Consider the following 23,682-nt stretch of genomic DNA (forward strand, 5'->3'; position numbering starts at 1 on the left):
CCCCTACTTGTTCCCATCTTGTGCGCTACATCCTCTTTGTCCATTTGCTATCCCTGCTCTCACCTCTCAGCTGGGCTTTTGTCAGACACAAATGACCCTGTGCTTGAGGAGTTTGATGTGGACGGATCTCATCTGACACACTCTTTTCTCGATTTTGAACCGTTTCCGTGTTCGCTGTAATGGGATGCAGATGAAAAAATGTATTTGGAAAAGCATTACATGTGGCGGGTGCAGTGACAGACAGGCAGCAATACAGATAAGCAACAAAGCGTCTCAGCGGTCTGTGCTGTGACAACAAGGGGGGGAAATACATTTTAGCCTGCAATATTTGAATTCAAAAAGTAATAAAGGAAAACACAGCTTCTCAAGTAAAGGTGGAAAAGAGTTTTTGCCACTGTTCCTGAGGTGATTTTATTCTTCAAAAATACCACTGTGGTAAATAATGAATTGCCTTACTTGACTCTTTGTGATACTATGACAAAAATAGACACTTTAATGAAGTAAACTAAACTTTTATAGTACTAATACCTTCCTGTGTGGAGTTTGCATGTTCCTCCCTGTGTCTGGGTGTGTTTCCTTCAGCCTCTCTGGTTTTCCCCATCAACTAATAAGGGATCATCTCAAAATAGGTTGAAGCTGAGTCTAACGTCTAAACGCAGGCAATTGACAATTACAGGTTTTGACAAGAAACAGACAGAGTCCTTTTTGTCCTTTTGACAGAGGACAAATTCCCCTCACTATGGAAAAATATAATTATGGACATATTTGTCAGGGCCTTTGGTTTCCTCTACTGTTGAGCCTGGAAGCTCTTTCTAAAGACTAAGGCCATATATTTTCCAACTTGTCTTTGATATTTCTTATAAAGAGATATGTTAAAGTGTACTTAATGTATCATTTATGAGGAATTGTATTGCAAATAATGTAAAAATAACAGACTCATTATTACAATATCTACCAATTTATTCTGGCATCTCTCATACCTGTAAAAACACAAGATCCTGTGGTGGTGTAGTAGTAGTAGTAGTAGTAGTAGTAGTTTTACTCAAGAAAGAGCACTGTTACTTTATGCAAAAAATATGGTGTCAGAAAACTGCTCTGAAAAGTAACATAGCTTCAAAAAGTTACTTAGGTAGATACTTAATACTTATACTTACTTAAATACACTAACCTTATTTTAATGGCTTTTCAATCCAAAGAATATATGTCTTTAATTTTACGTAAATCCCACAAACTGTGACGTGTGACATTCATTCATGGCCGGCTGGTCGTGGACAATCACCTACTGCTTTGCTCTTTCGTGATTATAATTTGCGCTTGTGTCTGTGAAGATAAGACAAATGTTCTTAATTCGACATGATTCGTGCTGATTGTTTTGTTTATTTTTTTCCCAACAGAACAATCAAAGTGGAGGTGTATGACTGGGACAGAGACGGCGGGTATGTGATCACTTTTAACATTCGCATTTCAAATGTATGGAATCAACTCTAGTTCTATTGTGTTCTCCTAATTCATTGCGATTATATTTCCTTTCCAGTGAACAGTATTTGTTACTTATTTACATAGGAATTATACAGTCTCTTTCAAATAAGTGGCTGCATAACAAACCATTGACTGAACTCAGTTAGAGATACATTTGGGTGAGTTGGTAAATTTTTTAAATTTTGACATCCAAAACAGTGATATTACTTGAATTTGGTTGTAAATGTTTCTCATGTCAAGAAGCACATGGAATTGCAAATGTGTAATTGTAATATGTACCTTTCAAATTGCCATACGTGATATTAAAGGCTGTTAAAGTGCATATGACAGGTTAAATGACCCATTTCATTCAAATGTAGTTTTTTACCAAACTTTATTCCCTTGTATTCCTTAGTTTGACAATTTCTGTGAAGTTTATAAATGTGCATGTTTAATATTTCAAACACCTAAAAGATAAGATAAGATAATCCTTTATTGTCCACACATGGGAATGCCCTAATATTCATTTTTTTTCCTACATAGTTTTCTTTAATGCTGAAATTGCACTATTCTATCCCTCAAAATGGTTAAGTTTCAGAAGGTTTTTTTCAAATCAGATGTGTTTGAAGTTTCTACCTGTTTTTGAGACACAGATGTTTTATGAATCAATTCAAAACAGTAATTTCTTCTGATTTTTAGAGATCAATTAGCTTTTGTTTTGTGTTTTGATCTGCAACTCACTCATGAAAATACTCAAATACTGACATTTTTCCTCGATATTGTAACATAAAAATGTACCTTTTTTTTTCTCTGCAAATTTTCACATCTTTATGGAAAACATAGGCAACAGAAAACAGTGCAGAAGGAACTCATGAATGTGTTTTATTTTTTTTGTTATAATTTGTTTTTCTACACATTGCTAAAATAGATTGGGATTCCTGGGATTACAAATGGGATTACAGATGGGATTACAGATGGGATTACTGGTGCCCCCATAGGTCTCAGTGTTTAAATGAACAATAGTATTTCAGCCCTAGCTTGTGTCTGCAGTAGGTTAGATGTGGAGCTGTGTTTAAGGTGCATCTGGATCAGGACTGACACAGCGAGACAAGCGACATCTTTCAAACTGTCGTCGAGGGGAGTGATTCCTCTGTCTTTTATACTCTAACTATACATTCACTTTCGCTGTGTCTGCTGGGGAATATTCAGAGTAAATGTGACTCACAAATCCTTTCTCAACAAGACAGTTCGGGAAGATATTGATAAGTGTGATGCCTTATTTAATGCACAAACAGAAAGGCCTAAAAATATATCAGATTATTTCAGATCATGTGACCATATATTTTCTAATACCTAGTAAAAAAAATGTAACTTGTTTTTGGATTTGGCTTACACAGCAACATTTAATCTTTGGTTGAGCGTTCTAGTGCGATGGCATGTTGAATAACTATCTCAATGCAAGTGCAATTAGCTGTTTTGTTAATTGTCATGTTTCTTTGCATGTTCCAGTCATGACTTCATTGGAGAGTTCAGCACCAGCTACAGGGAACTTTCAAGAGGCCAAAGCCAGTTCAATGTTTATGAGGTAAGTACGTGACATTTATTTGTATTTAAAGTCAAAAGGCAGATGTATTTTGTCCAGACAGATGATGGCTCAGCAAACACAAACCCGACATTTGAAAACATTATGATGCATTCCTGTACCGCAAGCCCATCCGGGTGAATTAGCTGTGGTAATCTGTTATGTTTCTGACATTTTCCAAATTTCTGTGGACAGCCAGAATAAAAGAGACACGCAGAATGTGAATGAGCTGGAAGGGATATGAGATTTGATTGCAGTTGTCAAGATGTATTAGCAACAGCAGAGAGGCAGAGACGAGTCTGAAACAAACTGAGACAGAAACATGACAGGAATATGAGAAAGTCCCATGGAATTAATAGATTATTACTAGTCATATTTAAACCAATATGGATGGTATGGGGAAACGCGTGGTTCGAAATTTTTCTAAACTTGTTTATTTTTCTTTTAAACAGTTTTGTATATTGTGAACAAAGAAATCTTGTTGAAAATATTTTGTGCCTGTGTCATGTCTGCCTCAGCCACACTCAGAGCTTTTCTCTCCTTCTTTAAAGGCGGTATGGATGATTTTTCGGCGATTTGAGAACGCAGGCGGAAGTGCGCATGCGCACTCCCCCGTGCGGACTGATACAACACACACACGTGTTTGTTTATTAGCGCAACGGAGCGCATCGCATCTCTCGTCTCCGTAGATTTCCGTCCACTTCTGCGTCAGCTCGAACTGTCATTCTCCGTCTTCATTTTGTCTCGTGCACTGAGGGAACTATATTATGATAGATCAATGCGCTTAGACACGCGGAAACGTGGGGACGAGCCTGACGCGGCTGCAGGTGAGCGGTAGGTGCGTTTTATGATTGATACGTGGCAGGACAAATGATTTATCCACGCCACGAGGAAATATGATAAAAAATTTGCTGAAAAAAATCCAGTCCATACCACCTTTAAACCACTCACACTGAAGTTACTTTGAGTCTTATTTTGTCACTTGACCTACACTTACACTATGTTTGATTATCCGTGTTTTTCATTGATACTTTTTGGTCTTGAACAGCATGTAAAATCGAAAAGACAGGAAGGACAGTACATTTTGAACCAATCATATGTAAGATAAGATAAGATAAGATAATCCTTTATTGTCCACACATGGGGAAATTTCATTGTTGCAACGCAGGTAGATATAGAGGAAAAGGACAGATAACATATAGGAAGTTTAAAAAACACTCTTAATAGAAGTTATGTGATTGCATGTAATGTGTATTTTGGTTGTATTTTGGCAGCTCTGCATCCTTCAGTTGCTAAATATTTAGCCTGTTAGTCTCTTAAATGTGCTTAACAGACAGGGGTAGTAGCCTGTTATTTTAAATATAATATGTTGACATTATCTTTTGAAATGGTTAAATGTTGGCTCAGGTATGTTTTGGGGTCCCTGTCCCAAAAGTCTCACTCTCTGTTGTGCCCCTGCAACAGCTACGGATCCACCTTCATTTTTACTGAGCAGGAGGAAACATTAAGCTCAAATTCCTGTCAGGAGAACGTCTGAACCTCTGCTTTAGGTTGCTGCACAGTGATAGTTTTGTGCCAGTCTGGTTGAGAGGTGAAGACTCAGGCTGTGATGTTGCGGTGTCACATTGCTTTCCTGGTCAGCGCACATCTTATATATTTATGAATTTCTTTCTGTGAATATGAGGTTGTTTTTGTAAAATAAAGACTGATATGTAGCTCTGATAGCGCTGATGGCAATTACAAACAAAGCATGTTCTGTCAGAGTGTGTTTCTCTCTTTAACACGTTGCACATAGAGCGCACCAGGCGACACAGACTTGACTCAGCCTGTTTTTAGCTTGAGATACATGAAAAGCTCTCTTCATGATTTGCCCAAAACTAATTAAATCAAATGTCGTACCTTGCATATCCAGAGGACTGAAGCAGATCAGCCTTCATCTTTTGTGCCCTGATGCTGTAATAATTTAGTGCAGAATATGCAGCACTGAAACTGGCTCCAGCCCATGTCCAATCGGGTCAGCCAGGCCCATAGGTTTAAAGAAAAGAAATGACTACGTAGTGCTCCAGCCTCCGCCCAAAAGGACGTGCGCCTCAGCTCAAATGTAGTTGCGTCCTAAGCGACTGCCTGGTTTGCTTTTGCCCTTCTGTCTGGATCTTTAGAAGTCTCTAGCCATGAAACTGTTCTCTTTTTGTTTCTGTGACGGAATGGCAGAAACAAAGAACAATATTGGCCGAATGGTATCATGCTTTTGCATTTCTACTAGTAATAGTATAAGCTTTTGTACATGGATGAAAACGTTTGTAAATGTTTTGTAACTGCACATCAAATGGAGGATTATTCTGAAAGTAAACGTGCTCTTGTTTATACAAATGTTCCAACAACAGATCTGTCCAGGTTTGCATAACCTATTTAAATTTACATAATTATTTTAAAATAAATCTTGCATAGTTAATAAAGTTACGTATCAACTTGCCCTTTGGCTGGTGCCACTTAAAAAAACATAGTGTTTATTCATGAAGATGTCGTTGTCCCTGTTTATTTAACATGACCTTTTCAGAAACAATGTTTCTGCAGTGTTTCATTTGCACTTTGAATAAAAAGTCTATCATAAACTCATAGCAAAATCACTAACCATCATTAATATGCTACTCTGGCATTTAAGAATATAGGTAATTGATTAGAGTGTTAAAAAAACAAACATTATCAGCCCAGTTTGTCTTGCCTGTTTCCTCCTCATTCCCACGCCTCCCTGAGCTCTGACAGTTTTGATGGATAGGACTTATCTCTTCAGAGTCAACACGTCTTGATTAGCCCAGCGCCGCGCAGAGACGTGAGCTCCAGAGACGTGAGCTCCAGAGACCTCCGTTTAAGCTCCTGTTGTTTGCCTAATAACGCGCAGATGCAGTGCAGTCATAACACAAAATGCACGAGCCTCGTTTCTCTTATCTCAGTTAAGATAAATATTGTTGCCAAAAATGTATTGCAGTTTAACAATATATTTAAGTTTATAACTTTACATGGTTGTAAAAGATGACACTAGGAAATTACCTAGCAACCACGCTGTACTCTGGGCCTAAACTGATCTAATGTTGTTCCAAAAAAGATGTAGTTGAATGTTTAAAAAGTTGTTTCTTTTGTGTAAATTATGCATAAAGTTGGAATGGATTAAACTAGTCTGAGTCTCCCTAGTGTGATGTCATCAGTTACTTCCTGTATATTTCAACAGATGTTTAAACTTTTAAACGGCTGCTTGATTTGTGTAAAACTATAATGTACAGATATGAATACACCAAATAAAAATACGCATTTTGATTCTGTTTCTTTTATTTTTCATTTTTCAAAATTTCAAACATAAAACAACAAAACAAACAAGACAATACCAGAGAAAACAAACTAGATAAATAGTTAAGGCGCAAAAAGTCCAAAATAAAAGTCAGTTTCTTATTAAAAGTGAGTCTCAAGTCCAAAGTAATTTAAAACCATTTCAGCAGCGCCTAAGAATAGTCACACTGTGGACAGTCCAGTGAAATCTGTTTAAAGTTAATTAGAACATGCATGGAGAGGTGAACTGTGCGATCACAAGTCATAACCCCACGGATATATCTAAGGTCTCATTAGAACAAATCATCAGTTTTAAAATATGTACTTAAAGGACACACATTACGCATTATTATTTGTATATTTTTCCACCTACTATAATTGAATGTCTTAGACTTTATTCTTGAGACAGACTTCCTTCTTCTTCTTCTTCTTCTTCTTCTTCTTCTTCTTCTTCTTCTTCTTCTTCTTCTTCTTCTTCTTCTTCTTGCTTCTTGCTTCTTGCTTCTTGCTTCTTGCTTCTTCTCGGACTCATATGGACATGTAATTTGACAGTAGAAATGCTCAGAATGAGGCCATGATGAATGGACACTGTGAGCTCTACATATAACATGTCATACCTGGAATGTTTGGAGTGTTTTCTGGGGTTCAGAGGTCGAGAACTTACTGAACAGGATTCATCAAACTAACCAGAATTACCGGTAAGCGAAATACAACTCCACGTACTGTATGTTTAAAAAATATTAAGTTGTGGGCCGCCTGGTGGTCGAGCGGTTAAGGCAGCAGCACACATCAAGTCCTGGCTTTCGACAACTTACTGCATGTCCTCCCTTCTCTCTCAGCCCCATTTCACACTAAGCTGTCCTGTTTAAGAAAGCATAAAGTGTGGCCTTTAAAGGTGCACGTTGTAACTTGCTTGTTTCCCTGGAGATACCGGTAGTTAAGTGTTAAAAAGCCTTTCATATCTCCACTGAGCCAGGCAAGTGACGCCACCAGGACAAATGACAGGTCAGCTCTATGATAGGGCACCCTGCTCACTGTGAGAATGCATGCTTTTCTTCTTCTTATTACAGTATTTTTTGCAATGAAATCTCCTGAAATTAAATCAAATCAGATACGTTTAACATGCAGAGAGATCTGGGCAGCAGTCGACGGCAGGGGCCTCGGCGACCAGATCTCCAGACACAGAGACTAACTCTGGGGACATGGAATGTCACCTCGCTGGGGGGGAAAGAGCCTGAGCTTGTGCGGGAGGTTGAGCGATACCGACTAGATATAGTCGGCCTCACCTCCACGCACAGATTGGGCTCTGGAACCCATCTCCTCGAGAGGGGCTGGACGCTCCACTTCTCTGGTGTTGCCCGCGGGGAGAGGCGGCGGGCTGGTGTGGGCTTGCTTATAGCCCCTCAGCTCGGCCGCCACGTGTTGGAGTTCACCCCAGTGAACGAGAGGATCGCGTCCCTCCGCCTTCGGGTGGGGGACAGGTCTCTCACTGTTGTGGCGGCCTACGGGCCGAACAGCAGTGCAGAGTACCCGGCCTTCTTGGAGTCCTTGGGAGGAGTACTGGACAGTGCACCGACCGGGGACTCCGTTGTTCTACTGGGGGACTTCAACGCCCACGTGGGCAATGACACCTGGGGAGGGGTGATCGGGAAGAATAGCTTCCCCGATCTGAACCCGAGCGGTGTTCAGTTATTGGACTTCTGTGCTAGTCACGGATTGTCCATAACGAACACCATGTTCAAGCACAAGGGTGTCCATCAGTGCACATGGCACCAGGACACCCTAGGCCGGAGGTCAATGATTGACTTTGTTGTTGTGTCATCTGACCTCCGGCCGCGTGTCTTGGACACTCGGGTGAAGAGAGGGGCAGAGCTGTCAACCGATCACCACCTGGTGGTGAGTTGGATCCGCTGGCGGAGGAGGAAGCCGGACAGACTTGGCAGACCCAAACGCATTGTGAGGGTCTGTTGGGAACGTCTTGTGGAGCCCTCTGTCAGTAGGGTATTCAACTCGCACCTCCGGGAGAGCTTCTCCCATGTCCCGGGGGAGGCTGGGCACATTGAGTCCGAGTGGACCATGTTCTCCGCCTCCATTGTTGATGCGGCTGCTCGGAGTTGTGGTCGCAAGGTCTCCGGTGCCTGTCGTGGCGGCAACCCCCGAACCCGGTGGTGGACACCGGAAGTAAGGGAGGCCTATCAGGTCACTCTGGCTTGTGGGTCTCCGGAGGTCATCGACAGGTATCGGCAGGCCAAGCGAGCTGCGGCTCGTGCTGTCGCAGAGGCAAAAACCCGGGCCTGGGTGGAGTTCGGGGAGGCCATGGAAGAGGACTATCGGTCGGCACCAAAGAAATTCTGGCAAACCGTCCGGCGCCTCAGGAGGGGGAAGCAGTGCCTCACCAACACTGTTTACGGTGCGGGTGGAGGCCTGCTGACCTCAACTGGGGATGTCGTCGGACAGTGGAAGGAATACTTTGAGGATCTCCTTAATCCCTCAGTCACATCTTCCAAAGAGGAAGTAGAGACCGGGGACTCAGAGGCTGGCTCATCCATCACCCAAGCTGAAGTCACTGAGGTTGTTCGCAAACTCCTCGGTGGCAGGGCTCCGGGGGTGGATGAGATCCGCCCTGAGTACCTAAAGTATCTGGATGTTGTAGGACTGTCTTGGTTGACACGTCTCTGCAACATCGCGTGGCGTTCGGGGACCGTGCCTCTGGACTGGCAGACCGGGGTGGTGGTCCCTCTGTTCAAGAAGGGGGACCGGAGGGTGTGTTCCAACTACAGAGGGATCACACTCCTCAGCCTCCCGGGTAAGGTCTGTTCCAAGGTACTGGAGAGGAGAATCCGACCGATAGTCAAACCTCGGATTCAGGAGGAGCAGAGTGGTTTTTGTCCCGGTCGTGGAACACTGGACCAGCTCTATACCCTCCATCGGGTGCTCGAGGGTTCATGGGAGTTTGCCCAACCAGTCCACATGTGCTTTGTGGATCTGGAGAAGGCTTTCGACCGTGTCCCTCGGGGTGTCCTTTGGGGCGTGCTCCGGGAGTACGGTGTCCGGGGCCCTTTGCTCTGGGCTGTCCGGTCCCTGTATGACCGGAGCAGGAGCTGTGTTCACATTGCCGGCAGTAAGTCAGACCTGTTCCCAGTGCATGTTGGACTCCGCCAGGGCTGCCCTTTGCCACCGGTTCTGTTCATAATTTTTATGGACAGAATTTCTAGGCGCAGTCAGGGGTCGGAGGGTGTCTGGTTTGCAGACGATGTTGTCCTGATGGCTCCATCAAACCCGGACCTGCAGCATGCACTGGGACGGTTTGCAGCCGAGTGTGAAGCGGCTGGGATGAGAATCAGCACCTCCAAATCCGAGGCCATGGTTCTCGACTAGAAAAAGGTGGCTTCCCCTCTTCAGGTGGGTGGGGTGTCCTTGCCCCAAGTGGAGGAGTTCAAGTATCTCGGGGTCTTGTTCACGAGTGAGGGAAGGATGGAGCGTGAAATCGACAGGCGGATCGGTGCAGCGGCTGCAGTGATGCAGTCGCTGAATCGGACCGTTGTGGTAAAGAGGGAGCTGAGCCGAAAGGCAAAGCTCTCTATTTACCGGTCGGTCTACGTTCCTACCCTCACCTATGGTCATGAGCTTTGGGTAGTGACCGAAAGAACAAGATCGCGGATACAAGCGGTGGCTGGCCGCTCCCTTAGAGATAAGGTGAGGAGCTCGGCCACACGGGGGGAGCTCGGAGTAGAGCCGCTGCTCCTCCACGTCGAGAGGAGCCAGCTGAGGTGGCTCGGGCATCTGTTCCGGATGCCTCCTGGGCGCCTCCCTTGGGAGGTGTTTCAGGCATGTCCCACCGGGAAGAGGCCCCGGGGAAGACCCAGGACACGCTATAGAGACTATGTCTCTCGGCTGGCCTGGGAACGCCTCGGGATCCCCCCGGAGGAGTTAGAGGACGTGTCTGGGGAGAAGGAAATCTGGGAGTCCCTGCTCAGACTGCTGCCCCCGCGACCCGGCCCCGGATAAAGCGGCAGAAAATGGATGGATGGATGGATGGACGTTTAACATTCTAGGCAAGGCAGTAACATCTCAAAAGGGAAAAGATAAATCCCACATCCAAGATTTTGTGGCGAAAAATATTATCCGACATTGGCTGCGAAGGAGCGTCGACTTAATAATAAATTGCAGCAGTGTTGTATTTCTTCTCGCGTTTTTAAAAGACACATTTTTTCCACGGTATGCTGCTTTCATTACTACACGTGCACTAAAGCAATATGGCTGATTCTTGACGTTTTGGTGCACCACAGGAAGCCCCTGTCCAGGTGGTGTTAAATGTTCCCATGTTACAGTCAGTGCACCTCCAGCTCCACAGGCAGCGCTGTCCTTGTGTGGCCTCTCCAAACCGAACCAAGGTGAAATGCATAAAGCCCACCATTTGTCGTTTCCCCGGGGTCCCTGCTGCACGTTTAACCTTGGCTTGGTTTAATTTGGACCTTAAAGCTTCCTTTTGAAGCTTTTTGAGATTCAAATAGTGTTTTAAGTGCAGAGACAGCGGGCCTGGTGTAATATGTCTTCTTAGATTGGATCAGATTGTGCGGATGTCCTTGGTCTTTATACTGCATCTCCAGCTAAATTAAATATAAAATACTCATTGTGTAATTCCAGGACTCGGGGATGTGCTCCTCTTTGGATCTTACTTGTGGGTTCAGTTTTAACTAAAGGCGTTAGGGTTGGGATGGGTTTGAAATGTAAGAATATAATGTATTATTCATCGGAATGACGAGACAGAAAACACACAAAGAGAACAAAATTACATAATTAGTATTGTTCATGTTTGTCTATTTATTGTTTTGCTTTTTAATTATAGCATCATTGTTTTGAATAATTTCAGTAATAGCAAATACATTTATTTATTTAGTTATTAGTTATCACCGCAGCAATAACTATTCTTTCTGGGGTCCTGGGTACATGGTAAATTGCACCCTTAATGTAACCTAACCTATATTGATTGTATATTGGTGGTAAACTGAAAATAAATAGATTACAGGATTCATTTTGATGCCATCCTATGTGTAATTAAATGAATGAGGTTATAGTTGTAGTAGACAAAATGTAAATGCTAAATAAAGGCGTGTACCTTCAAAAATGTAGTTGTATTGCATATTGTTTATTTATTACTTAGAGAATTGTATTTTTTTTAAACACATTTTATGTAGAGAATTGATGCAGAGATAATCAATACTAAAAGTAGTATCAAAAATGTTTCAAAATAGTATGAATACATAATAAATCATAACTCCTACAGTATATCAGAACCACGTTGTAATTAATGTAGAAGCGACTATTTTTGTGTTGGAAACTACATACTAGTGTCTGAAAGAATATATGTTTTTCTTTTTAATTGTTATTGTGGTATCGAAGTCTGTATTGTGTACTCAGCCTTTTCCTATGTCATGAAATCAAGTTGCAAGTTTTGTCTTGTGACAACTGTGATTGATATAATCAATTATTTTTTTCTGGTTGGCAATGTATATCTCTAATGAAATTAACTTACCCTTTGGGATGAATAAGAGTCAATTTGATTCTGAATAGATATTCCAATATAATTTGATAATGCACACCCTGTATCAGGTGCTATTATATTTATTCAAATGTAGAGAAGCCGAAGGGACATTTTGTTCACTGCATATGGGAATGTAAAGCAATCCAAGATGTCCTGCAGGAGGTGATGAACAAAGGCAGACAAAATGTATCTGCAAGCAGCCCTTTAGATGCTAAGATGATATCATTACACCAAAAACTTTAATGTAAAATCAAGTTTATAGATCATGCAGTTTTACAGGCAAAAAGTTTGATACTTCTTAACTGGAAAAAATCTGATCCTCCTACAATTGGTGCTTGGTTAAACTCACTGGCACAATGTAAGGCATAAGACCATATGGAAACCCTTTGTGGACTTTATAAACCAGGCGGATATAGTCACAGGAGTAGTGGGCTCTCTTTAGCAATATGTGTATTTGAATGTATGTTAGTATGTATATACATTTTATTTTATTGCATTTACTTTTTATTTAATTTATAAATTACTTATAAATAGACTTTAAAGCAGCTCTGCTTGTGTACAAGTCTCTCCATGGCCTAGCATCAAAGTACATTTTGCTGCTGGTGCCCAGAGTCAGGACTAAACATGGTCCGGCCTCCTGCTGGTGCCAGAGTCAGGTCTAAACATGGACCGGCCTCCTGCTGGTGCCAGAGTCAGGACTAAACATGGACCGGCCTCCTGCTGGTGCCAGAGTCAGGACTAAACATGGACCGGCCTCCTGCTGGTGCCAGAGTCAGGACTAAACATGGACCGGCCTCCTGCTGGTGCCAGAGTCAAGACTAAACATGGACCGGCCTCCTGCTGGTGCCAGAGTCAGGACTAAACATGGACCGGCCTCCTGCTGGTGCCAGAGTCAGGACTAAACATGGACCGGCCTCCTGCTGGTGCCCAGAGTCAGGACTAAACATGGACTGGCCTCCTGCTGGTGCCAGAGTCAGGACTAAACATGGACCGGCCTCCTGCTGGTGCCAGAGTCAGGACTAAACATGGACCGGCCTCCTGCTGGTGCCAGAGTCAGGACTAAACATGGACCGGCCTCCTGCTGGTGCCAGAGTCAGGACTAAACATGGACCGGCCTCCTGCTGGTGCCAGAGTCAGGACTAAACATGGACCGGCCTCCTGCTGGTGCCCAGAGTTAGGACTAAACATGGGGAATCTGCGTTTCAGTTTTATGAAGCTAAAATCTGGAACAGTCTTCCTGAAGATGTGAGACAGGCTTCTACTCTGACAATGTTCAAATCTAAGCTAAAAACAGTTTTGTTTAGCTGCGCATATGACTGAAAGGATTTTTCTTTGCACTCTTCTCTTTTATGTCTTAAATTGTTTTGTGCTGTAATGTCTTTGTGATTTTAATGCATTTTTTCCTGCTGTGTGAAGCACTTTGAATTGCCTTGTGTTTGAAATGTGCTCTACAAATAAACTTGCCTTGTCTTGCCTAAATGTTTTTATTGCCAAATGAGAAAGTGGGGAGTGGTGGGAAACTAAAACTAAATTTAATATATTATACTTCCATTCCCAGGATGACATTATTGTACTCGACATCACTCATGTTCGCACGTCAAATTATCTTATAAACTTATAAAACGTATACACAGACCCGAGAGGCAATTAACCTATTCTGATTTTCAATTTAAGAAATGGCAGATGACCTCATTGTTTTTGTGCACTGGTCTATACACTGTTTTCCTCCTGTGTGCGCTGAAGCATGGCTGAATACAAATTTGCATAAAGATTGATCTAATAAACGTTTTACCTGTCTGCATTTTAAATACCAGAATCAAAATGCACTTTGAATGCCAATGCAGAAAAGTACAAATAACTCTGTTTTTGTTATTGTAGGTGGTGAATCCAAAGAAGAAAGGAAAGAAGAAAAAGTACCTCAACTCAGGAACGGTGAGTCCACAAACATTGCCCAGTTTGAATTCAGATAAAAAGTGGATTGTATTTGGACATTTTGTATAGTTGAAATAATAATGGACCCATGCTGATTTTCACAAATCCAGAAATAAATGGATTATAAATGTTCAATGCCATTAAATCATGACTCCAGCATGTGGTTGTGTCCAAAAGGCATCACGATCCATCCATCCATCCATCTTCTGCCGCTTTATCCGGGGCCGGGTCGCGGGGGCAGCAGTCTGAGCAGGGACTCCCAGACTTCCTTCTCCCCAGACACTTCCTCTAACTCCTCCGGGGGGATCCCGAGGCGTTCCCAGGCCAGCCGAGAGACATAGGCATCACGATGTAAAATGAAATAGCTCAGCCAAGGGACTTTACTGTGATTACACTCTCTATATGTACACGCCGCCTTCAGTTTTATTACCTTTTAATGAATAGCTGCAAGGCACAATGATAGTACATAAAATACACATTACAATTCAGATGGTGTTGTGTGACTAAGAGTGTGGGATGTGTTCCTTTGGCTCTAGGTGACGCTGCTGTCCTTCCTGGTGGACATGGAGGTGACCTTCTTGGACTACATCAAAGGCGGGTGGGTCATACGCTGTGTTTCATTAGACTCCCACAGAGACGAGGGTCCATGCTGTTTAATAAGGAGGGCCACGCTGAGTGTCTGTCCGTTTGTCTGTCTGTCTGTGGTCATAAAAACCCCCACAGTGACTTAACTAAGATAATGATCTTCTCTGTCAAGCCTGTAGACCATTTGCCTTTAGGGATGCTACCAGCTTCATACTTCACTGTATTATAATTCATGTTTTTGGGGGCTATTCTTGCAACTTTTCACTCATATTTGTCGTACATATTCCAAAGCCTTAAATTGCTCGACAGTAATTTTGGAGTAGAAGAGAGAAGAGGCTTACAATTCAAAATGTATTGGAACAGAACATATAGAAAACTATTTCTTCATATTTTGACAGGTTCCTGTTCCTACAGCATAGGACAGAAAAACATTCACAGAGCAGACAAGCACAGTAACACTTCATAACCCACACACGCAACAGCTTACAGTGACTTACAAATGTAGCTTGTAGGGCACACTAAAGATGTCATGATATCAAATGTTACTGACATCACCATTTCACAATTATTTGCGATTGTTGGATCTGGGACCAAAAAAACATTGAAATCTAGCTGCAAGTCTAGTTATAATTAGTCTGTCATATGTATAAACAGCCAGATTAAAAAGTTATTTTTATGCAGTTTGACTTTTTTGGAGAACAGATTGAACTGAAATCACTCATGTTGCAGTTTACAAATCTCATGATACAAAGTTGTTTAGGTCTCTTGATTATATTGTGACCTGAATACTCACAATGATCAATTAAACAAAGAATATTGACGTCCCTAGTGTACTTCAGGATATTGATTTTGGACTTTGTATGATTATCGTGGTTATCGAAATAATTTCCCCCCTATAACCTAATGTCATACTGTCAAGAAATTAGACATACACCAATGCTATTCCTTAACACACAGAGAACACAATTCAACTTAGAATAGGAAACGACACAGAAATATCAGACGTTTGTGTGGCATGCATGGGAGAAAATGCGGGGACCGGTGACGCAGGCTGTTGTAAGCAGCCCGCTGACCCTCCTGCGTCTCACACCGTTTTTTTCTCATGCAGGTTGGTTTTATTAGATATTCTGGAATAGGCGGATCACATTTCTCATTGGTCAGCTTCACATCAAGGCACTTGTCTTTTACGACAGTCTGTATTTTTCCTAGAGATAAAGCCTTGGGTAAACATTACCCAAACTCCCCTGGGGTGTTATCCCCCTCCCTAGGATAAACATTCTTTGCTCCATCTTTACGACACCTTCACAAATGCAGTTTGTCACACATCCTGTTCTTCTCTTAGACTAATGATGCAGATAATATATCACTATTATGCAGATAAAATACATCACAGAAATATAATCATATATTCACATTTTATCACACATACCAACTTAGTTTTTAAGATGTTAAATACCCTATTATCCACACTATAAGGCGCACTTAAAAATCTTAAATTTTCTCAAAAAACGTTATAATCCAAGTGCGATTTATATATGGATAAATTCTGGTTGTGCTTACTAACCTCGAAGCAACGTTTTGTTTCGCTTATATACGAAAAATGATCAAAAATAGACCATTTATTGACCGTGCACCTTATAGTGCAGAAAATACGGTGCAAAACTTAACATTCATTCAAAAGAGCTCTGACTATATAGAGTGATAAATGCATTATGCAGCTTATCGTGTTGTTCCACTGCTTTTTTGTATTGTTTTTTTGTATTGTTTTTGCCAATGCGTCTCTGTGGACATTTTGAACATCTCACCAGTAACGTAAAATGTTTAACGACCAATTCCCCATGTGGGACAATAAAGGAATATCTTATTCTAAAATCACTGTATAATGCATATGCTTCAATATGGCAAATATGTACAAATAGCTGCCTCATCAGTGCGTTCAAGCATATTATAAACAACCTCATTTCACCTTCATTCCTCAGCCTACCTGCTTTACTTAGCACACCATCGCCACTTTCCAACATCTACTAAAAACGGTCTGTTTGGTCAAATGGTTCAAGAGAGAAGTCTAGACTGACAGATGGCATGACTCAAGGCTTGATTTATGTAGTGTGCGTTATTCATAGTGTGTGTTGGGTTAGTTGCATGTTGCGTAGGAGAGCAGACCCAGAGCACCCAGGCATGTCATGGCTGTTCGCCCACTTTCGCTCCCTTCATTAGACTCTCAGAGGGGGAGACCGTCGGGAGAATCAGCTTGTGTGTAATTATAGAAACTCTCCACAACAGTCCTGCTTTCTCACCTCCTGCCCTTGCACTGGCATTCGTCTCTTGCGCCACCTTCACCTGATTTTGCCCCTGCACTAGCTGCCGCGTGAAGACAAACCTGAGATTATGTTGTCAAGTTGTTTGTCCGAATGTTTTGTTCTTTTATCTAAAAAAAACCCAACAACAACAATTTGGCTCAGTTCAAGAGTAATGTGATTAAATCTGGAAGGTCAGTGTTGCATTGCATTTATTCAGTCACCGTTTGTGATTTATTGTTTTGGCATAATATCATGTTACATCTGCAGCTGCTGGAGGCATTAGCTAAGATAAAGGTCAGGAAAAATGTCCCCAAAATCACAAATTTGATGTCACAAACTATATTAGAGTTTTCCTTGATTCTTGCTTTAGTTTATTTGTTAACCAGAAATTAAAACTAGCCACACAGAGAAATATATATATCGAGATTGTTTGGTAGCATGTTAAAGGTGCACTGCGTAGCTGGTGGATGGTTCATCCATGAAAACATTATTGTTGGCAATAGATGTATCCATCTCCATGGAGACAAGTGACCATCAGACCAAGATCTGTGGAGAGCAATACAAATAATTGCCCCCATCAGAAATGTCATGGAAGGCACCTTTAAAGTAACTTGGCTCACGCCAGATAAATTCTCCTGATATTTGTTTCACAAAGTCTTGAGAATCTGGTCAGGCTTGCACTGTTCAGTTTGAGCCCGGCCGCTGATTGACAGACCAATTGCATTGTAGTTTGGGCAGAAGTCAAAAGGACAAACCAAGCCAACATGATGACGGATGTACTTGGCCTATTTTAGCAGCTCTACAGACTATATTGATTTTTAAAAACGTGCACATAGAAGCGCTTTGTGCATTTGTGGACGGGGAAGATGTTTTGGCTTGTTCCTGTTGCTGTGACGCTTTGACCAATCAGATTAAAATATTTGTCATGACGTTTCACCTTTTCCCGACTGCTTTTGGTGAGAGCCTGTCCATTTTTGAGATGCAAGCTCACTCACTGTAAAGACACAGGTTTTATTTATGGGTCCCAAGTGACCTGACGGAATTGTTGCTACTGCCATCTTGAGGACAGAAGCTGTCTGCTGCGCTGTGGGAGCTCTGCCAACAAGAAGTCTCAAAAGAAAGGCTCATTCTTTTGTATCATCCCCAAAGACTATTTGTGTCGCCAGAGATGGTTTACTGCCATCATGAGGAACTAGTGAACTTACAGAAATCACTCGACTGAGCAATGAGCACTTTGTTTCAGATAGTTAGCACTGGCTAATGACTATGTTAACATATTATATTAACATATAGTTAACATATTAAAGCTATGCAAATAAATGTGATTAGCCTACTTGCAGACTTAACGTTAGCCTAATTTTCTACTATAACATTTAATGATCTGATACTCAGAAAACAGACTGCAGATCCAAATAAAAGGTCTTTTATTAACAAAAAATCCCTGGAGACTGTGACAAAATGACCCTGGAGCTGTGTGCCCAGGGACACAGCTCCAGGATCCAAAACCATCTCCACCTGTGTGTTTAGGGGTGTGAGTGTGTGTAGGGGTGTGAGTGTGTGTGTAGGGGTGGGTGGGGTTTACAAAGAAATGTATGTAATGAATTTGTGAAGACTCCAGGAAGAATAGCAACTGGTTTTCCGGAGCTAATAGGGATCTTAATAAACTAAACTAAACTAAACTGAACCTGAGGAAAAACAGGAATCAAAAATGATCAATAGTTCAGAGGATGAAGGCAAGAGGGCTCAAAAAGTGGTTTTCTACCGCAGACAGAAAGCCGACACACTGGCACTGGCAGGGCGGAGATCCAAAGTCATCACAGACTGATGAGGAACAAGTGGGCAGCAGCACACCTGCAACTGACAGGGAGGAGACAAATGACACAAGGGGAGGGCAGAATAACAAGAGGGAGGAGCCGAGGTCCCTCACGACAGATACAAAAGCCGTGCTCTTGAAAGCTTTGAGGGCTCGTCTGTCCAGAGAGCGGCTGTGGACGAGGACGCTTAGGGGGAAATGTTCACAAAGGCTAGTTGTGGCACGATGTTGCTGCTTTTAAGTGTTGTCAGCGACTAGTCAGACAGTTGATTAAAATAGATTTTCATTTTCAGTGCGGCATGCTATTTTTCAAGACTAAGAGCGGGGATAACTTACAACAGACGATGACGTCCTAAAAAGATACATCCAAAATGTAGTTTTAGTAAATGTTTTGGTAAAAAGTCACATACTGTGTCTTTAAATGCCCACCACAAATCCTGCAGTAATTGCTCGCAGGAAGAGCCTCTTACATAACATCCCTAAAATCTACATAGAAACCACAGATGGATAACCCTAACTCTATAAAGTCAGCCTTCTATATCTCAGAGTATTAGTATTGTTCTATTAGCATGACTAATGTACAATAATTATAATATTAGTAGAAGTGAATTTTGAATATCTTACTGGCGCATAGTATATTTAGGCAAAAAGTACTCTCATTATTCGTATTGTTGCTCTACACACAGTTTTTCAACCTCTGCATTTCCTCAAAAAAGCCTCTGCCTCTCACTGAACCTGGCCCCCACAGCTCCCTTATCTCCTGACTGACAGCTCTTTTTGAAGCTTCAGCCCAATCAGCTAATTGTTCACTCGCTCGCACTCAGAAACGCGATCTGCCGCTTAGCATTAGCATAAATCACTAATTTGAGTGCGCCTAAATCTACCACAACGTTGCTTTGATTCTTTTCATTTTGTTCAGCGTTAGTACCACCCATCGCTCCGCACAAAAAGCCCCTCTTATCGCCGTCAACGGAATAAAAATGAAGAATTGTTGAGTGTATCTTTCATGCAGAGTTGTGCTTTGAGGGTTGCACTGTCAGTCACGGTGACAGATATTGTTTCCCCTTGTTTGGGGATTCGAGGTTGAAAAACAGAATAGACGCGGGAGGGGACGTCTCCTTGTATTGAATTGATTTTGAGAGCCTGTGATTAGCTGTGATTTGTGTACAATTAAATCCTGAAGAGGAAGCTGGAAAATAGCCCATTGGGGTTATGTCACTGAAAGAATAGTGACGCAAAACAAAAGCGGCTCTATTCAGGTGGGATATCGTCTCTTCCCACTGTTGTTCCTCACAGAAAACGCAGAACTACAACATCTGCCGGGACGTCTTTAGGACAGGGGACATCACAAGCCCTCGTGCCTTTTTTAGGCCACTCTGTCCACTCATGCATGAATCCACCCGCCGGCATTTCTGACTTATGAGGAAAAAAGGACATTTAAAGCCACATTTTAGGTTTAAAAATAGGAATCCATTTATGTCAAGCTAGGTGATGGCAAAAGTGTTTATTCTATTGCATTTTATGTAGTCTGGACCTCAATATGAACACCAGATGTTTGACTTCCGTATGGTTTTGTCATGAAATCAAAACTGCTCTTGTCCATGGAAGTTTCACGAAATTATAATATTAATAAGTGGGAAAAGAGGTGAGAAATATATTGAAAAATGTATAATGTTTTGGAGATTTTTTAAATTAGAATATCGAGTGTATCATTTTTTAATTAAAGCTAATAAAAATGGCCTCATTAAGAGATGAAGAAGAGTTTTGTCCATAATGCCATAACTTTATTTTTTTTTTAATTCTCAGTGCAAGCAATACAAACCGCATTATTATTATTATTGTCGCACTTAACATCAATCTAATGTCTGTGGTGGAAATCAATAAATATTTACAAATTGGCCTGCCTGCTCTTCAACAGTTAAAGTTTAAGCTAAAAAAAAAGAAAAAGTACATAACTGTATAGAAAGTTTCTGCCCCTTCAGTGCATTTTCTGGTCAAAGTTATTGCCACAGGTCTTGCTTTAGGGCTTCTTCTTTCATGGCACAAATGAAAACGTGTATGCTGCCGTTCAGTATTCTTGTGTACTTCTGAAGACGCTGCTTTGTGGAGTCTTTGGGTTAAGCCTGTGCCTTCCCTCCTGCTGTGTGGTATTTTGTTGCACTGGTCCCTGACTGAGCTACACAGCCGGCGAGAACAGTAAGTGACAGAGAACCAGCTGCTAAAGAAGAGAGACCGCTCCCCTCCCTAAATGAAATCGCGGATTATTTCTGCTGCTCAAACTATAAAGAATTTGTAAAGAAGATGGTTTCATACTGTCTGTATTAGACCAGTTATAAATGGATCACTCACACTGAAGTGCAGAGAGGAAGAAATTAGAGAACAGATGTACAATTTGATGTGAAAAGGCGCCACTCCATTTGTTCTGCAAATGCAATACTTAAAGGCGTAATGAACGATTTTTCGTTGATTTGAGAACTGATTTTGAGAACACAAAAAAGCCTCGATGCTACACGTGCGTTTGTTTATTAGCGCGACGGATCGCATCACATTTCTCGTCTCCCGTAGATTTCCATCTCTTCTGAGACAGCTCGAACTGTCTTTGTCTGTCTTAATTTTGTCCTGTACACTGAGAGAACTATATTATGATAGATCCATGCGCTTGGACGCAGGGAAACGTGCTGCTCTTCTGGGGACGAGCCAGAACGAGGCTGCAGGTGAGCGGTAGGTGCGTTCTATGATTGATACGTGGCAGGACTAATCGTAGTCCACGCCACGAGGAAATGAGACTCAGATTTGGGCCAAAAAAATCGTCCATTCAACCTTTAAAGATTCATCATGTGACTTTTCTGATGAAAATTCCACCTGCTTGTCTCCATTGAGATGCTATTGCGTAGTCTGGAATTGTCTTGTATTTCATCAATTACAGGTTGCTCAAAAAGACCATTCTGTGAGTGGCGACACCTCTTCGCAGATCTGACCTGTAACTATGGTAAAGGCCATAGTGTAGATCAAAGCATTAACATCACATTAAGTGCAAAAGACAGGTTGGACAACTCTTTCTCTCTCGTTCTCCTTTTTTTCAACGGTATAGCTTAAAACACAAACATTAAAGATAAATGCACCTTTCGGCTGCCAACCGCCATTAAAAGCAACACAACAACAACAACAACAACATACTATAAAGTAGTGAACATGTTTATTTAAGATTTGACTAAATATTATACCTATTTTCCCCCAGTTTGACAAATTAGGTGAAGTTTAAAATATTACTTCCTGGTTGGACACAGATGGGACACAGGTAGAGGTAATGCCACAGCTGTTACCTTTCAACCATATTGTAAAAAAGGGGTAAAATCCATTTAAATTACACAATAATGATTTAAAAACTAAGAATATAATAACTAACACCTTTATTTTGTTAAATGATCTTCTAAACTGTCAGAAAATGGGTAAATGGTCCCTGCATTTTGAATGAAATGTCACTTATTGATGATTGATTTAGAACTAAGCTTTACTTCCTGTAACTTTTATTTTCCATTTTTACTCACAAACTGCCCCTTTTGACTGACGTGACTATGACTATGATACATATTTACCCCACCAAACTAATTAGACACGCCTGTCATGTGATGGTGTGATCAAACTGCAAAACGTTTGATGGTTGGCAACACAGAATAACTGTAGCCAATAAATTATGTACCGATGCAAGCAAATCACCATTTGTAATAATAAACCATAACACCCTTTCAAATATATGGCGCTACATGCAAGATTCAGCCCCTCCAGTAAAATTGAATAATAAAAAACATTAGTTAGTGCCCTTATCTTTTAGTTTAGCCCTTTTAAAGATCATGCAGACTAGACCTTGAACCATATCTCTCCCACAGCTGTGCTATTATGTCCCTTTTGAAAATAAACGGGTAAAAATGTCAAAGACTTTTGTGACGCAAAAACATGAACGTCAGTCAAAGGCGCAGATAAAGTTGTAAGTGTATCTCAGTTATTCACACAGATTTTCTAGCGTGTGAACTTGGACGATTAGCTGCCTTTTCATGCACAGGCATTTTCCAGTGCCTTGAGGACAGTGGGCGATAAGGTCCTCACAACACTCCTACCTGAGTCTGACTCTTATCATTTCTGCGTCAGACTGCTGTGGCTTTAAGGAGGTTCTGCACCGTTGCTTCTCTGCACACCTCACTCCAACAGCCAAATCATCACGTTTGCACTGTTGGTACAGAAATTGTCCGCTTCATGTCCCGTTATTTTCTCAATTTTTACCGCAGTGTAGTTAGTGGGCAATGGGTTTTTCAGGGCATGTGCTAAAATGACTTATAATAATAATGATAGGCAGTATTGGCTTTTGGATTTAACAGTATGAACAAACTATGGAATTGCATGCAAATCAGTCCATTATTCACTGCATAAGTAAAACCCACTTAAACCTCATTCGTCATAATTCTAAGCTTGTGAGTTTATAAGTGGTTTATGGTGCGACTGAGCTCCCAAATAAATTCATTAAAAAGAAAACTCATGTTAGAAGTTTTGTATTTAATGAGATATTTCAGGCTGAAAAGGTTTGACAATCTATACAGTAGTGTGTAGTACATTTACTTGAGTAACAGTTTGACAGAATTGTATTTCTGATCTAATCCAAAACTAAGTACATAGGGTTAGGGTCTTAAAAGGGCAAAACTATATATATATTGGGCTTGTTACAGTAGTTCTAAAAGTGAAACTACCCAAAAAAGGACACTTTTATTTTTTTCAAATTGCAACAAATATTAAAACTTCTTGATCCACATTTTGGGAAACACTTTTTACACCCTATTCTGGTTTGTCCATTATCTATGTGTTTTTAATGCTTAACGTTTCGGTTCAGGTCCAAAAAAAACGAAACCCCGGTGATTCGGTTCTGGACTCATAAAATATAGCACTCAAATACTATATCCTTTTTGTTCTAGAATCTAGACCATCTTAAACCTTCCATTGATCGCGAAATTCGCGCTGGAAAAGACGTAAACACTGCCATACGCCGCTGTCAATGGAGCACCCGGACCCTAATTAGTGACGCACGCGTCTTTCGGGCATAAGTTGAAGCCGGCGAAATAAGTTTAACGATGCGAGAGACAGAACCGTGTATCCACAT

The 23,682-nt window shown here is 41.5% G+C and overlaps 1 protein-coding gene across 1 annotated transcript in view; it reads left to right on the plus strand.

Annotated features, from left to right (window-relative positions):
* The window catches only part of LOC140368099 (copine-8), a 145,836-nt gene that overhangs the window by 89,545 nt on the left and 32,609 nt on the right, over positions 1-23,682 (plus strand). The window contains exons 10-13 of the mRNA XM_072454978.1: positions 1,395-1,436; positions 2,968-3,043; positions 13,785-13,838; positions 14,375-14,436. Coding sequence (XP_072311079.1) covers positions 1,395-1,436; positions 2,968-3,043; positions 13,785-13,838; positions 14,375-14,436 — 234 coding nt within the window. The remainder of the gene's footprint in view (positions 1-1,394; positions 1,437-2,967; positions 3,044-13,784; positions 13,839-14,374; positions 14,437-23,682) is intronic.

The sequence above is a fragment of the Eucyclogobius newberryi genome, unplaced genomic scaffold, assembly GCF_026437365.1.
Source record: "Eucyclogobius newberryi isolate DKJ021-1_F unplaced genomic scaffold, fEucNew1.0.hap1 SCAF_2, whole genome shotgun sequence".
Lineage (NCBI taxonomy): Eukaryota > Metazoa > Chordata > Actinopteri > Gobiiformes > Gobiidae > Eucyclogobius > Eucyclogobius newberryi.